At 35.0% G+C, this 13,705-nt stretch overlaps 1 protein-coding gene across 2 annotated transcripts in view; it reads left to right on the top strand.

Moving 5' to 3' along the window:
- LOC106878075 (sushi, von Willebrand factor type A, EGF and pentraxin domain-containing protein 1) overlaps positions 1-12,158 on the top strand; it is a 163,008-nt gene extending 150,850 nt beyond the window's left edge. Inside the window, exons 25-31 of one of the 2 annotated variants that reach the window (XM_089349371.1) lie at positions 926-1,057; positions 2,462-2,550; positions 3,569-3,633; positions 3,843-4,024; positions 8,403-8,526; positions 9,484-9,590; positions 11,525-12,158. In XM_089349371.1, the coding sequence (XP_089205497.1) occupies positions 926-1,057; positions 2,462-2,550; positions 3,569-3,633; positions 3,843-4,024; positions 8,403-8,526; positions 9,484-9,590; positions 11,525-12,129 (1,304 nt within the window). In that variant the 3' untranslated portion in view covers positions 12,130-12,158. The remainder of the gene's footprint in view (positions 1-925; positions 1,058-2,461; positions 2,551-3,568; positions 3,634-3,842; positions 4,025-8,402; positions 8,527-9,483; positions 9,591-11,524) is intronic. The other variant, XR_016241142.1, reaches the window with a different exon arrangement.
- The last annotated feature ends 1,547 nt before the right edge of the window (positions 12,159-13,705 follow it).

Genomic DNA, 13,705 nt, shown 5'->3' on the forward strand with positions numbered 1-13,705 from the left:
CTGGTAACTATTTATTTATTGTTCCCATGTTATTTGTAAACACTGAAAAAACACACATACATTTATATATGTATAGATATATATGTGTACACACACACATACACACACACACACACACACACACACACACACACGTATATGTATAAGGGACTGCCACACTATTTGTACCGAAGTCATTCATAAGGTGTCGGTTGACCTGCAGCTATAGTAGAAAACACTCACTGAAGATGGCATGCATTAGCACTGAACTTGAAATCATGTGGTTGCAAAGCAATTTTCTTAACCACACAGCCATGCCTGCACCTATACTCTTTACTCTTTTACTCTTTTACTTGTTTCAGTCATTTGACTGTGGCCATGCTGGAGCACTGCCTTTAGTCGAGAAAATCGACCCCAGGACTTATTCTTTGTAAGCCTAGTACTTATTCTATCGGTCTTTTTTTGCCGAATCACTAAGTTACGGGGACGTAAACACACCAACATCGGTTGTCAAGCGATGGTGAGGACAAACACAGAAACACAAACACACATACATATATATATATACATATATACAACGGGCTTCTTTCAGTTTCCGTCTACCAAATCCACTCACAAGGCTTTGGTCGGCCCGAGGCTATAGTAGAAGACACTTGCCCAAGGTGCCACGCAGTGGGACTGAACCCGGAACCATGTGGTTAGTAAGCAAGCTACTTACCACACAACCACTCCTACGCCTATACCTATGCGTATTTATTTCTCAAGAACATAATCAAATGAGTTGTAGATTTATATTTTTACTGGAATTCATTAGTACAGATTAATTTGCAATTTGCCTACAAATGCTGGCACTCATTCTTTCAGTAGAGTTAGAAACTTGGAAGCATTAGTTTCCATTCTCAGAAACATAAAATATAATATTTTTCTTAATGTTTCTATTTTACAGATTTTCTGAAATGTGATGCTAATATGATATGTCACAACTCTGGTACCTGTGTTAGACACAATATAACTGCGTATGACTGTAAATGTACTTTTAGGTACACAGGAAAACTATGTGAAACTAGAAAAAAACAAGGTAAGCACTGTCAAATACTTTGAAGAAAAATTATATGGGCATAGCTGTGTGGTAAGTAGCTTGCTTACTAAACACATGCTTCTGGGTTCAGTTCCACTGCATGACACCTTGGGTAAGTGTCTTCTGCTATAGCCCCAGGCTGACCAAAGAAACTGAAACTGAAAGAAGCCTGTCGTATATATATATATATATATATATATATATATATGTGTGTGTGTGTGTGTGTGTGTGTGTGTGTGTGTGTGTGTGTGTGTGTGTGTGTGTGTGTGTGTGTGTGTGTGTGTGTGTGTGTGTGTGTTTGTGTGTGTGTTTGTGTGTGTGTATGGGCAGCTTTAACTTTTTCTATCCAAAAGGGTTTTACATCCCATTGTTTGCATGCTATTAATTATAGTTTCATGTGTGCTTCAAGATTTACTATCCCCAAAAAGAGAGTTGCTGGTATTTGTGAATATGTGGTTGAATTGTTGTGTTGGTTGAACTGTCTATGTGATGCTAATATGATATGTTACAACTCTGGTACCTGTGTTGGACACAATATAACTGCATATGATTGTAAATGTACTTTTAAGTACACAGGAAAACACCCAAGTGTGTGCATCTATTCATATAAGAAACTCAGATGAAGAATTTTTGAAATCTCTTACAAATCTTCACTGTGCCACTAATAGATCAGATTTGGAGAATGAATGAATAAATGTATGTATGTATGTATGTATGTATGTATGTATGTATGTCCTGCAGAGTGTCCAACAATCACCCTCCTCACTAAGCAAGCTTGGTGGGTTTGCCATGTCAAAGGGCAGAAGAGATCATGAGCAGTCAACAGCCATCCAACAATATGCGTACATGTGTATGTATGCATGTATGTATGTGCATGGGCATGGAAATACCTGGGTTGGAGTCTAGGTGTGCAGTTGGCTCACTGGGAGTGGGAGGCCCTCTGTTGTTGTCACACCATCTCTCTAGGAGAGGGGAAACTCTGAGAGAAAACCTGCAACACTGACAATATTTGATGATGCAGACTAGTTCTTCTGTTTGAGTTTATGTTGTCCATGATCAGAGAGTGAGATTGGATTGTGCAAATCGCTTGAAAACAAATTAGACCTATCACATAACCTTACAGATATTGAGTGGTTAAATAAATATATTCTCCCTTCATACCTCCTGATTTTTTTGGTTTATGTATGCATATATGTATATATATATATATATATATTATTCTTTTATGTTTCAGCCCTAAGGCTAAAGCCATGCATTGTAAATTTGAAGTTAATTGGGATTTTACAATTTTGACCCTTCACTAAATATTGAGTATCCCATCAGCAATTGTTACACCGTTATTCTTAAACACACTTTAAAATAGTATCCTCAATTTAACACTTATATAAATACTTTATATTGCAGTAAAGAGAACCTATGATGTGACTGTTGAGGTTCAATATCCTTACTCAAAAACCAGTAACCAAGAATTTTCAGCTCGTTTTGATAAGGAGGTAAACTTTGTGCTTTAATTTTTGTAACTGTCTTGTCTCTCTGCGTGATTTAATCTTTATACTAATTTTCTGCGCCACTCAGTATTGTGTATTTATTTAATGATTTATTCGTCTTCACTTTAGCAAGTGCATGATGTCAGCGTTTCGTTGAGGTTTAATAATAAGAGTTATCTCCCATACTTGCTAGCTTAAAATAATACTGATAATGAACTTATTGTATACAGTACCCATATGCACTACAACTCATCAGAAAAAATAGCCAGAAGTGTATGACCAGTACATTGAATAATACATGAACAGTACATTGAATAATGCACAAGATGTGAACAGTGAACGAGTCTTAGCATCAACCAGTAAGGTCTTTGTCAGCCACTCTCCTGTTATTTGTTTAAAGCCATATATGGTTATAGTACATCCACACTTAGAGTTTGCATCACTAGTATGGAGCCCCTATCTTGCTCAGAATATCTATCTTCTGGATGCTATTCAGAAACATGCAACCAGTTGAATACCTGCCATCAGGCATCTACCATATTCTGAACGTCTTGTTTTCCTGGGCATGGACACATTAATGCTCTGACATCAGGCTAGTGACTTGGTAAACTCCCACAAGATTATCTACCATCTTTCCCACAACAATCATGGGCATCCTTTTAAATTCCATATATGTTTACAAACAACTCTCTCTCTCTCTTCTGCCATCCCTTTCTGCTATCACATAAGCTGTTTAACTAAATCACAAATAAGGGACAAAACCTGTTTCTTGGGACTGTTGCACTCCATACAAACTTGTAACAATGAGATGGGTGATGAAGTGAAAACGACTGACTGCTCTTCTCACTCATCCAACATAATTTATTTCTTATTGTGATTCCAATGTGTTTCCGTACATCTAATTTTCTTCACTGTACAAAAAGATGACAACATTTCTCAAATGTTAAAGATGTTTTGAATGCAAAATATGGAAATCAAAAGCCAATTGATTGTTATATGTCATTTTACTCACTATTTTTTTTAGCTAAAATCATTATACCAGAAAGTTATGAAAAATGTCCAGATGGAAGTGAATGTTAAAAACCTGAAGTATGTCATATTTTTTTATGTTCTAAAAAATATATCTTGGGGGAAATATAAATATTTCTTTATAGGTAACCCATTAATTAAATTAATAGTGACATTATATCTGATTATAGAATCACATGCAAGAAACATATTTTCCATAACAATAATTTACTCTTTACATATTAAAAGTTTATATTCTCATTTCCCATACATTATGATTTTCTTTTCAGGCCTGGCTTTTCTTTTAATGATACTGTGGTTCAATTTGAAATGATTATCATTGAATATATAAACTCTGCTGACCATGAATCAGTTACAAGTGAATATGCAATAAAACGAGTCATTGAAGATGCTTTGTTTCGAAACACACTTGGTGGATTTAAGGCATCTCATCGGCAGTTCAAATTTAACGGTAATATTTGAAAATTTTTACTTTTTACAACATAGACTTTGAGCATAATTTTTGTCCAATAAATGTTTCATCAGATTATAGTGTTAGAATTGACTGTCTTCTCATTATTCTGCATGACTGTTGTATTACTGACTTTATAGCTATTCATTTGCTTCATGTTTCTTGCAACTTGTGTACTGAATAATAGCTGTGAGTAAATCTAATTAATATGTGAATTAATATGAAGTTAATGTCATGTAGCTTACGTTTAGACACAGGTTGAAGTTCCATCTTTGAAAAGCATAAAAGCCGATAATTATAGGAATGATGCCAAATGGTTTGGTAAATACTGTATATGACAGTTTGGTAAATGTTGCAAACATGTTTGGTAAATCTGTTTGTCAAAAGCAAAATAACTGACCTTCAGAGTAAGAGAATTCTCATAAATCAAGTATTTTGGCTCTTCACTTTATGATACTCAAATGGTTAGGCTATATTCAAATCAGGGTTCCTTTGTGCTGTGATATTGTTTTATCAAAGGAGTCAGCTTATAGAACTTATAGAGACTCTGTTTTGTGTGTTGCTCCACATATATTCCATGTGCATCATCTCAACTGCACATGAGAAAAAAGCAATCATTCTTTGTACTAAAACTCAGTGTAATATCAGTGTCAGTGTTCAGCTCTCTCTATCTGTAGGCATTAGGACTCTTACAACACACATTGTTTTTTTCCACTAATACCAAACTGATTCAGAAGATCATACTCTGATGTAAAGAGCAATCCTTGGGCACATACCACTAGTGTGTCTTACAACATGCCTTAAAACATTCAGCATGTTTTAAGACATAAGTCACTCCAATATATTTACCTCCATCTTGAACTTTAAAGTTGTTCAGTTAGTTCAATCCTGAAAATCAGGTGGGTGACTATATAAGTGTTATATAGTCAGAGTACTTTCTAGTAGACTACCTGTAATTATGTATTTAACCCAGGCAAGTGTATAGCTGTTTATCAGCAGTCATATACATTGTTGCAGAATGGTTGACATATCAGTAAACCTGGATTGAGGATAAAATATTTAAATTATGCTCCTCTTTTGATGGTCTGTTCCAGCATTTACAACTGATCAAAGTAAACAGAGACAGAAATAAATATAAATGATACTCTGAGCAGTCTCAAAGGACCTCAATGTTTCTGATAAGCCACATTTTGGAATTGGTTTGTTTCCTGTACATCCTACTATTGCTGCATGTGGCAACATTCTAAGATTGCTGCAAGCAATTAGAAATAACTGAGATGAAATAAGATCTGTTATATTATGTAAGACAGCATTTCAAAGTGATTACTTGACACAGAGAACAAATAAACGTGTTTCAAGGAAAAGAAACAAAAATTATTTAAAATTGCAGTGGAAATATGTGACTGCAAGCTGGGAAGATGTGTTGGACCACAAGTCTGAGCAGGAATAAAACTGATGTTCTAGAACAGGGGTCAGCAATTGTTAGATAATGAAGTGTTCTTTGTATTCTTTTCTAAAATTTTATCCAGTTAAAGGAATTTAGAGCCATTGAGTAGTTGCTAGCTTTTAGACAATATTTTGTGTTATGATTTGTTTAACTTTTGCTTACATATACATTGCTAGTGATGGAAATGGTGGGGATATATGGGAATATTGTCATATGTAGAATCTGATATAACATATATACAGGGCATTGGCAAATGATAAAAAACCTAAACAAATCAAAAGTGCATTACTAAAAGAAGTTGTTGATCCCTGTGCTAGAACAACATATCAATCTTTATAACACCATGTCTTTGTAATCATCATGTCTTAAATAGTGTCTATAATATTGATTTCTAATTTTGGCACAAGGCCAGTAATTTTGAGGAAGAGGGCCAGTTAATTACATCAACTCTAGTGTTCAACTGGTACTTATTTTTTATCCTCCTCAAAAGGATGAAAGGCAAAGTCAACCTCAGTGGAATTTGAACTCAGAACACGAAGAGGGAGAAAATGCCACTAAGCATTTTGCCTGGCATGCTAACAATTCTGTCAGTTTGTCACTGACAGTGTCTGTAATATTACAAATGAGACAGGCTGGAGAGTTGGAAGAATCACTAGCATGCCAGGCAAAATGCTTAGCAGTATTTCATCTGTCTTTATGCTCTGAGTTCAAATTTTGCCGAGGTTAACTTTGCCTTTCATCCTTTTGGGATTAATAAAATAAGGACCAGTTGAGAACTGGAGTCAATATAACTGACTTTCTTGCCCCTGAATTTGCTGGCCGTTTACCAAAATTTGAAACAAATATTACAAATGAGACAAAGAGACAGAAAATCATATCAGAACTTTTTAATACTGTTTATAATATTCCATATCATAAATAATATTGGGTCATCATTTATGGATAATTTTGAACCTTTAATAATGTGTTTGTCCAAATGTTTCTAGTTACGTTTGTTTTTATAATATAGTTGCATGTAGTAGAAATTCAAGTTTTCTTTTTTAATATCTGTATGTGGTTGCATGTGTAAGTGTGTATAATAGTTGATCATCAATGAGTTATATTTTAGTAAGAGCTTGTTCTAGTTTTAATGTTTATTGCTTTGATAACAAATTCAAACTAGTTTATAACTCAGACATACTGAATGTTGGTGGGTAAAAATATAAAAAAAAAGAAAAGAAAGAACTATGACACAAAATAAATTAGTTAAGATTCTGTATTGGTTCAAATCTATGACAAATGTACTTCCTTGATGCTGCTTGATTCACATCAAGTGAAGTAGATGTAGAGAGGAAATATGCTAAGATACTAGCCTCTCATCAGGCAGTTTAAAAAAAAAATCTTTTCATAAACCCAACTCATGACACCACCGATCGTTAAGGTTTTCCATAGTCCATCACAACATAAAGGAAGGAAAGAGTAAACAAAATATGTTTTAGTCAAATGAAAGAGATGGTTCAAGGTAGGAAGGGTGGGGGGTTCTCTTAAGAATAGAAGATTATGTAAGGATTAAAATGGCTTTAGAAACCTACCTGGTTTATGTGTGTATATGTGGTGGTAGTTTTAGAAGCGATTGCAAGACTCAGCAGCTGACAGGATCAGGGAAAATAATAGCTTATATGATGTGTTTGTAGTACGTTAGTAAGTCTTTGTCACTAAAGATAGATCCTGAGTAAGTTAGGGAAAAGGAGATGACTGATCAATTCAGTGTGTCTATGAATGAGGAAGGCTCAATAGATGGATAAATTAAATTAGAGGTAAATGTGAAGCTTTTAATACATGATGATGCTGAATACTGTATCATGGTAGAGGAGTTGACTAAGAATCTTGAACTCAAAGAAGAATCAGAGGACAAAGACAACAGGAAGAATTACTGTAAGTCTGTCCAAATCTTAACAGCATGGAAAAACAGTTAAGCAATTCATGCTAATGTTGTTGATGGTGGTGCTCTGATTAAACACAACCTATGATTGAATGTTTTCCATCTGTGACCATCCCATCTTTTACTCGGAATTAGTGTAGATTAGATTATATTATCCTATTTTTGTTTTCTCAAAATGGTTGGATGTGATGAGAGAGATTTGGCTGCTATGGTGTATGGTGGTGATGGTAATCATGTTACTGATAAGAGGATAGAATGAGATGATTGGGTGTGGCTATTTGGATACTGGTAATTTGGCATGGCTGACAAGATATTCAATCTGTTTTGGCAACAGTACATTTTGGCACTGGAGGAAAACACACATGTGCAAAGAAATATACTCATCTCTTTCTATCTGTCTGTCAGTCTGTCTCTTACACACACACACACACACACACACACACACACACACACACACACACACACACACACACACACACACACACACACACAGATATGAGAGAGTGAGAAAGAGAGAGACATTATAATTTATTAATAATTGAACCTGATCAACATCAACAGTCTCATTCATCATATACATATATGAAGTGCAGTAGAAAGTTAAATGAAGTTTAATAGTTGTGTTAACTAGAATAAAAAACAAATTTTCACAGTGCCAAAAGGTCCTAGAGAACAAAGCATTTGATGTCGAATAAGTCAATGTCAAACCAGCCCTGCCAAAACAGTTGTGGCAAAATATCTGATACCCATAATAGGAAAGGTAACTTAAAAAAGAACCGTTTTAATGAATCTTGTTTATACAAAGAAATGTTTGTTTAATTAAGTAGAGTATTTCAGAATATTTAGAGTACATATGTCTCAACTGATAAATATTGGAAATTTCTTATTTTAAGTATTTCTTACTTTAACTACTGATTCCCTCCTCTCAAGAACTGAATTCTCAACTCACATGCAGTTCTAGAAATTATTCTTATAGATTTCTTTCTGATCCTTATTTTTTATTCCCCTAGAGGTCACAGATAGAATGGTACGTAGTAGTACTGTGTTCTATGTTCTACTGGCTATATTTATTGTGGCCATTGTTGCTGTTGGAGTCTGGATTTACTTCAGAAAGTTTCGGCGCAGGGAACCACCGTGAGTTGGCAGCAATTTATTTTGGCTTTTTTTTTTCTCTGCTACATTATTAATAGATTTGAGTTTAGCTTTTATCATCATCATCATCATCATCATTAGTAAACTAGACATTAGTATGGCTTCATCTCAGAGGTCAAGCTATACTAATGATAGTTTTAACCTGATTAGTTAGCTAACAGACTCCTGGATGAGAGATATCAGTGTGGCCTTATTAGTGACGTAGTGGTCAGTTGATTAAGAGAGAAGCCTGATGATATAGTTGATACTGGGGGAAGTTTAGGGATATTGTTGTTGCCTGAGTAAGAGTGTGTCAGTTATATGGTAGTCACATGACTAAGAAGGGGTCAGTTACATAGTGGTGTCTTGAGTAAAAGAAGGGTGGAAAATGATGAGATATTCATCTGAAATAGAAATATCCAGGTTGAATAGAAAGAGTCACACTTATCCTAAATTAGTGTTTTTCAGAAGAGAATCAGAGGGATTGAACCCTCTATTTCACTGCTCTGATAGATCAGGGAATCTTACACAATTTTCACTGCAAACAACAACACTATCATCATCATTGTTATTATCACCGTTAACATTCTCTTCCTGCTCTACCATCATTGTCATTCTCTTTGCCATCATCATCATCAACATCAACATCCCCACCTCTGCCACAACCACCATCACCACCACCACCACCACCACCACCACCATGCTCATCTTCGTCTTAAACCATCAGTTGCTTTATACATTAAATCTGAATTCAGTACACAAGACAAAATACAGAATAAGATTCTATATATTCTAGAATAACTGATATTTTGATAAGGAAATTGTATGATACTGGCTGCATTAAAATACTGTATATTTGCATTGAGGCTGTCTGAATGCATGTGTGTGTGTGTGTGCATGTGTGTGCGTCTCTGTATTTGACCAGCTTTTTTTTTAATGATACTCTATAATTCCTTGCAGAACTCTAAACTCTGAACAGAATAACTGGAACACAATGCAACACACAAATAACCCTGCTTACAGTCCAACACTCATCCGAAGACCTCCTCCACCCATTCCAATTGAAGGTAGGAACTTTTCTAAATCCTTGTTCAATCCATGATAAAAATCATCATCATCATCATTTAACGTCTGTTTCCCTTGCTGGCATGGGTTGGATGGTTTGACAGGAGCTGGCAAGCTGAAGGGTTGCACCAGGCTCCAGTCATGTTTTGATATGGTGTCTATGCCAACCACTTTACAGAGTAAACTGGGTACTTTCTACATGATGCTGGCATGGGTACCTTCATACATGGTGTTAGCATGGGTACTTTTTTATGTGGGTTCTATATAGTTGCTTTTCCATGTGGCTCCAGCATGGGTGTCCTGAACACAACACTGGCACTGGTCTGTTTTACATGATGCCAGCACAGGTGCATTCTACATGGCACCAGCATGGGTGCTTTTTAGATGGTGCTGGTAGGGCTGCTTTTTACATGGTGTCAGAACAGGTGCTTTTTATATGGCACCAATACTTGTGGGATGTGGAGGCACGTGGCTTAGTGGTTAGGGTGTTGGATTCATAATCGTAAGATTGTGGTTTTGATTCCTGGACTGGGTACGCATAGTGTTCTTGTGCAAAACACTTCCTTTCACTCCAATCCACTCACCTGGCAAAAATGAATAATCCTGTGATGGACTGGCGTCCCGTCCAGGTGTGGAATATATACACCATGAAACCAGTAAACTGGCCCTTATGAGTCGGCAAGACTCAAGAAGGTAGCTTTACCTATACTTTAATCCCTATGAGATCAGTAAGTGACTTGCAAGACAAGGACATCTCAACTGAAGAAGGGAGAGAAACAGAGAAGTGGCCATGTGTCAGGTGAGAAGTTGGAGTATGACAGAGGTTCAGGGATAGCTGTCCTTCAACTGAAGAGATTAAGTAGATATGATTAATGTAAGGCACAGAACTGTATCTATTTTAGTGGTTAGGGTTTTTGGACACACAATCTTAAGGTTCTGATTTTGATTCCTAGACTAGGTGACATACTGTTCTTGAGCAAAACACTTCATTTCATGTTGCTCCAGTTCACTCAACTGAAAATTAGTACCAGCAATAGCTGGAAGTTTATCCTGAAATGGACTGACATCTCCATTCAGGAGAGAGTACTGTACTCTTGGTCGTTCATATGCCATACAAACAAGGATAAACTGTAACCTAAAGAGTCTGTAAGGTCGTGGCAAACTTAAGACCTAAGTTTCAATGGCTTTTAGTTTTGTCTGATGTACAATAAATGCCAGGTCTATGTCTCTTTATGATTATATATCTAATCTGAAATCTTGATTCACAGTTTTATTCTTTGTCATGCTATTGTTGTTTGATTCCAGGTCAACTTAGTCCAGCAGAAGTATGATTAAAGGTATCTTAGCCTTGACCATCGCATTTTCATTAGGATATAATGTATTTAGAACTGCATTTGCTAACGTGTCCCTTTTTTTAAGAAAATAAGGTATGACCAGGGGAATATTTTGCTGTTATTTCTGACTGAGTGATTATATAGAGGTTCAGAGGTATTAATTGTTAATACAGATAGTCTGAAGTTGATACTGTTTGTTAGTACAGACAGGACTGATGAATGTACTATTTGATACCTCAGACAGATCAAGGTACTGTTTGTTAATACATATAAACTGTTGTACTATTTTGTTCATACATGTAAACTGGGATAAACTATTTAAGATAGAAATGCATAATTACTAAAAGGTGCATTAGTGATGGACTTGTCTTAGCATGCGGCTGGCAGTGAGTACATGATATTGACAAAGCCCAGTGCAGTAAAAATAAACATGTAGCATTTTAACTGCTGTTGTTAGATGATTTTGGTCTGCTGCTCTTACAGTTTTGTGTTCTTAAAGTAAAGGATTAAAAATTTTTTTTTCTGTTTGATTCAAAAATTGTTTTCCAAAGTTTTTTTCGAACATCTTATGCTATCCTTTGTCTTTCTTTACTTTTTCGCAGACAATCATTATGCAGAACTTTCAGATGTGGTACCGAATTACATGAAACATTCTCCAAAAGCAGCAAACTGTGAGAAATTTGAACACCCCTTAGAAATCAAAACATTTGAGGATGATCCACCTAGTTCCCTTGGCAAAATCAGTCCCCTTACCAAAAATTGGTCATGGATTAATGAAGAACCCGAAAAGGAGAGTAAAGATAAAACTCAATTTAAGCTCCAAGATGGTGTCTCTAACAGAGCTTATGATGCTGGTGATTATATGGTGCCTGTCAGTGAATGGTCTGGAGAATCAACGGCAGATGAAAAAGAAGTTGAAGATGAGGTAGAAGTTCACTATGAGTATGAGAGCCAGCCACAATATCTTGAACTCGACGACACTGGTAACAAATCAAAAGTTCCAGCTGAATTAAAGCCACCACTTCCTAAATTAGATGATGACTTGCCTCCACCATCACCACCTGCTCTACCACCTCCACCCCCACATGAACTCAGACCCCTTCAACCCTCACCAGTAGCACGGCCAAGAGGGAGGCCACAGGCTCAAAGTGCAATGTTATCACAAAGAAAACTTCCACCTTTGCCAACACGACGTAAACGCCATTGATCTATTTGACTGTTTATTGGCATCAAAAATAATTATGCACACACACGCACACATATAAATATATATATATATATGTGTGTGTGTGTGTGTGTGTGTGCATGTATATATGTATATATGTATGTATATATGTATATGTATATGTAAATATATCTGTATGTATGTGTATATATGTATGTATATGTATATATATCTATGTATATATATATATGTATGTATATATAGATGTATGTGCATATACAGATGTATGTACATATATAATGATAAGATGAAAAATTTGAGAGGTAATTAATAAATGATTATTTATTAATTAAACAATTAACAAACATCCCTTACAGCTGTTTCAATTCCAGACCTTCAGAAAATTAATTAATTAAATAAAAAATTATTTGAAAGTCAAATCTCTTCAGAGGTTGACTTTCAAATAATTTTTAATTTAATTAATTTTCTGAAGGTCTGGAATTGAAACAGCTGTAAGAGATGTTTGTCAATTTTTCAATTAATAAATAATGATTTATTAATTACCTCTCTATTTTCTCAGGTTATCATTATAATAAATAAATAAATAAATATATATAAACTACGGTTTATATAGTTACCTTGCAGTTGAGTATTAAATGTAATGTTGAATATTCTTTGTATAGGTAACTAACCAGTACTTTCATAGGATTTTGCTATCCCTGAATGAGGTTTGTAACCTTAATTGTGCTTATGTATATATATATATATATATATATATATATATGTGTGTGTGTGTGTGTGTGTGTGTGTGTGTGTGTGTGTGTGTGTGTGTGTGCAATAACAAAGGATAAAATTTTAAAAAAATTTTGTCAGTGGCCAGCATATAAAAAAAGACCGATTAAGCTGAAATTATATATATAATTATAATTAAGGATATAGAACGAAATTTGTCTTGCCTATATGCTGAAAATAGATTCTAAATCGTCTCTCCAATTAAAAAGTCAGAAATTTACATTCGTGCTGAAATCGAAGCAACAAGCTAACAGAAATTAATAACAATATAGATAACCCTGGATTAGCTAATTTTGAGATTTGCCCAATGAGTTATCCTTCTTCAGCAGGGCACACATACAGGAAATAAATGAGATATTTAGCATCTATTTTCAGCCTATAGGCTAGAAAAATTGTTTCTCTATGCCCTTAATTATAATTATATATATATATGTGTGTGTGTATATACATGTATGTATGTGTATAATATATATATATGTGTGTGTGTATATACATGTATGTATGTGTATAATATATATATATGTGTGTGTATATACATGTATGTATGTGTATAATATATATATAATTGAAGAAATTGGAGTCAACAAGAAGGGGTACAGGTAGATATTCATTTTTTAATCACTACAATTGTTTCAATGCAATGTAGTTCTTCAGGTGTGAAGGTACTTGATTATGCAACTATTTCCCTGCATTATGAGATCTAGTTGTGTTTCCTCAGGTAATATGTAAATCCCACTACATCTGCACATTCAAAGTAGTCTGCCAATGGCCCTTCAGCAACAAAACATCCTGATAAGCTAAGTGGTAAGTTAAGGATGTTCTTGAA

Source organism: Octopus bimaculoides, chromosome 1 (genome assembly GCF_046866305.1).
Source record: "Octopus bimaculoides isolate indiv1 chromosome 1, ASM4686630v1, whole genome shotgun sequence".
Classification (NCBI taxonomy): Eukaryota; Metazoa; Mollusca; class Cephalopoda; order Octopoda; family Octopodidae; genus Octopus; species Octopus bimaculoides.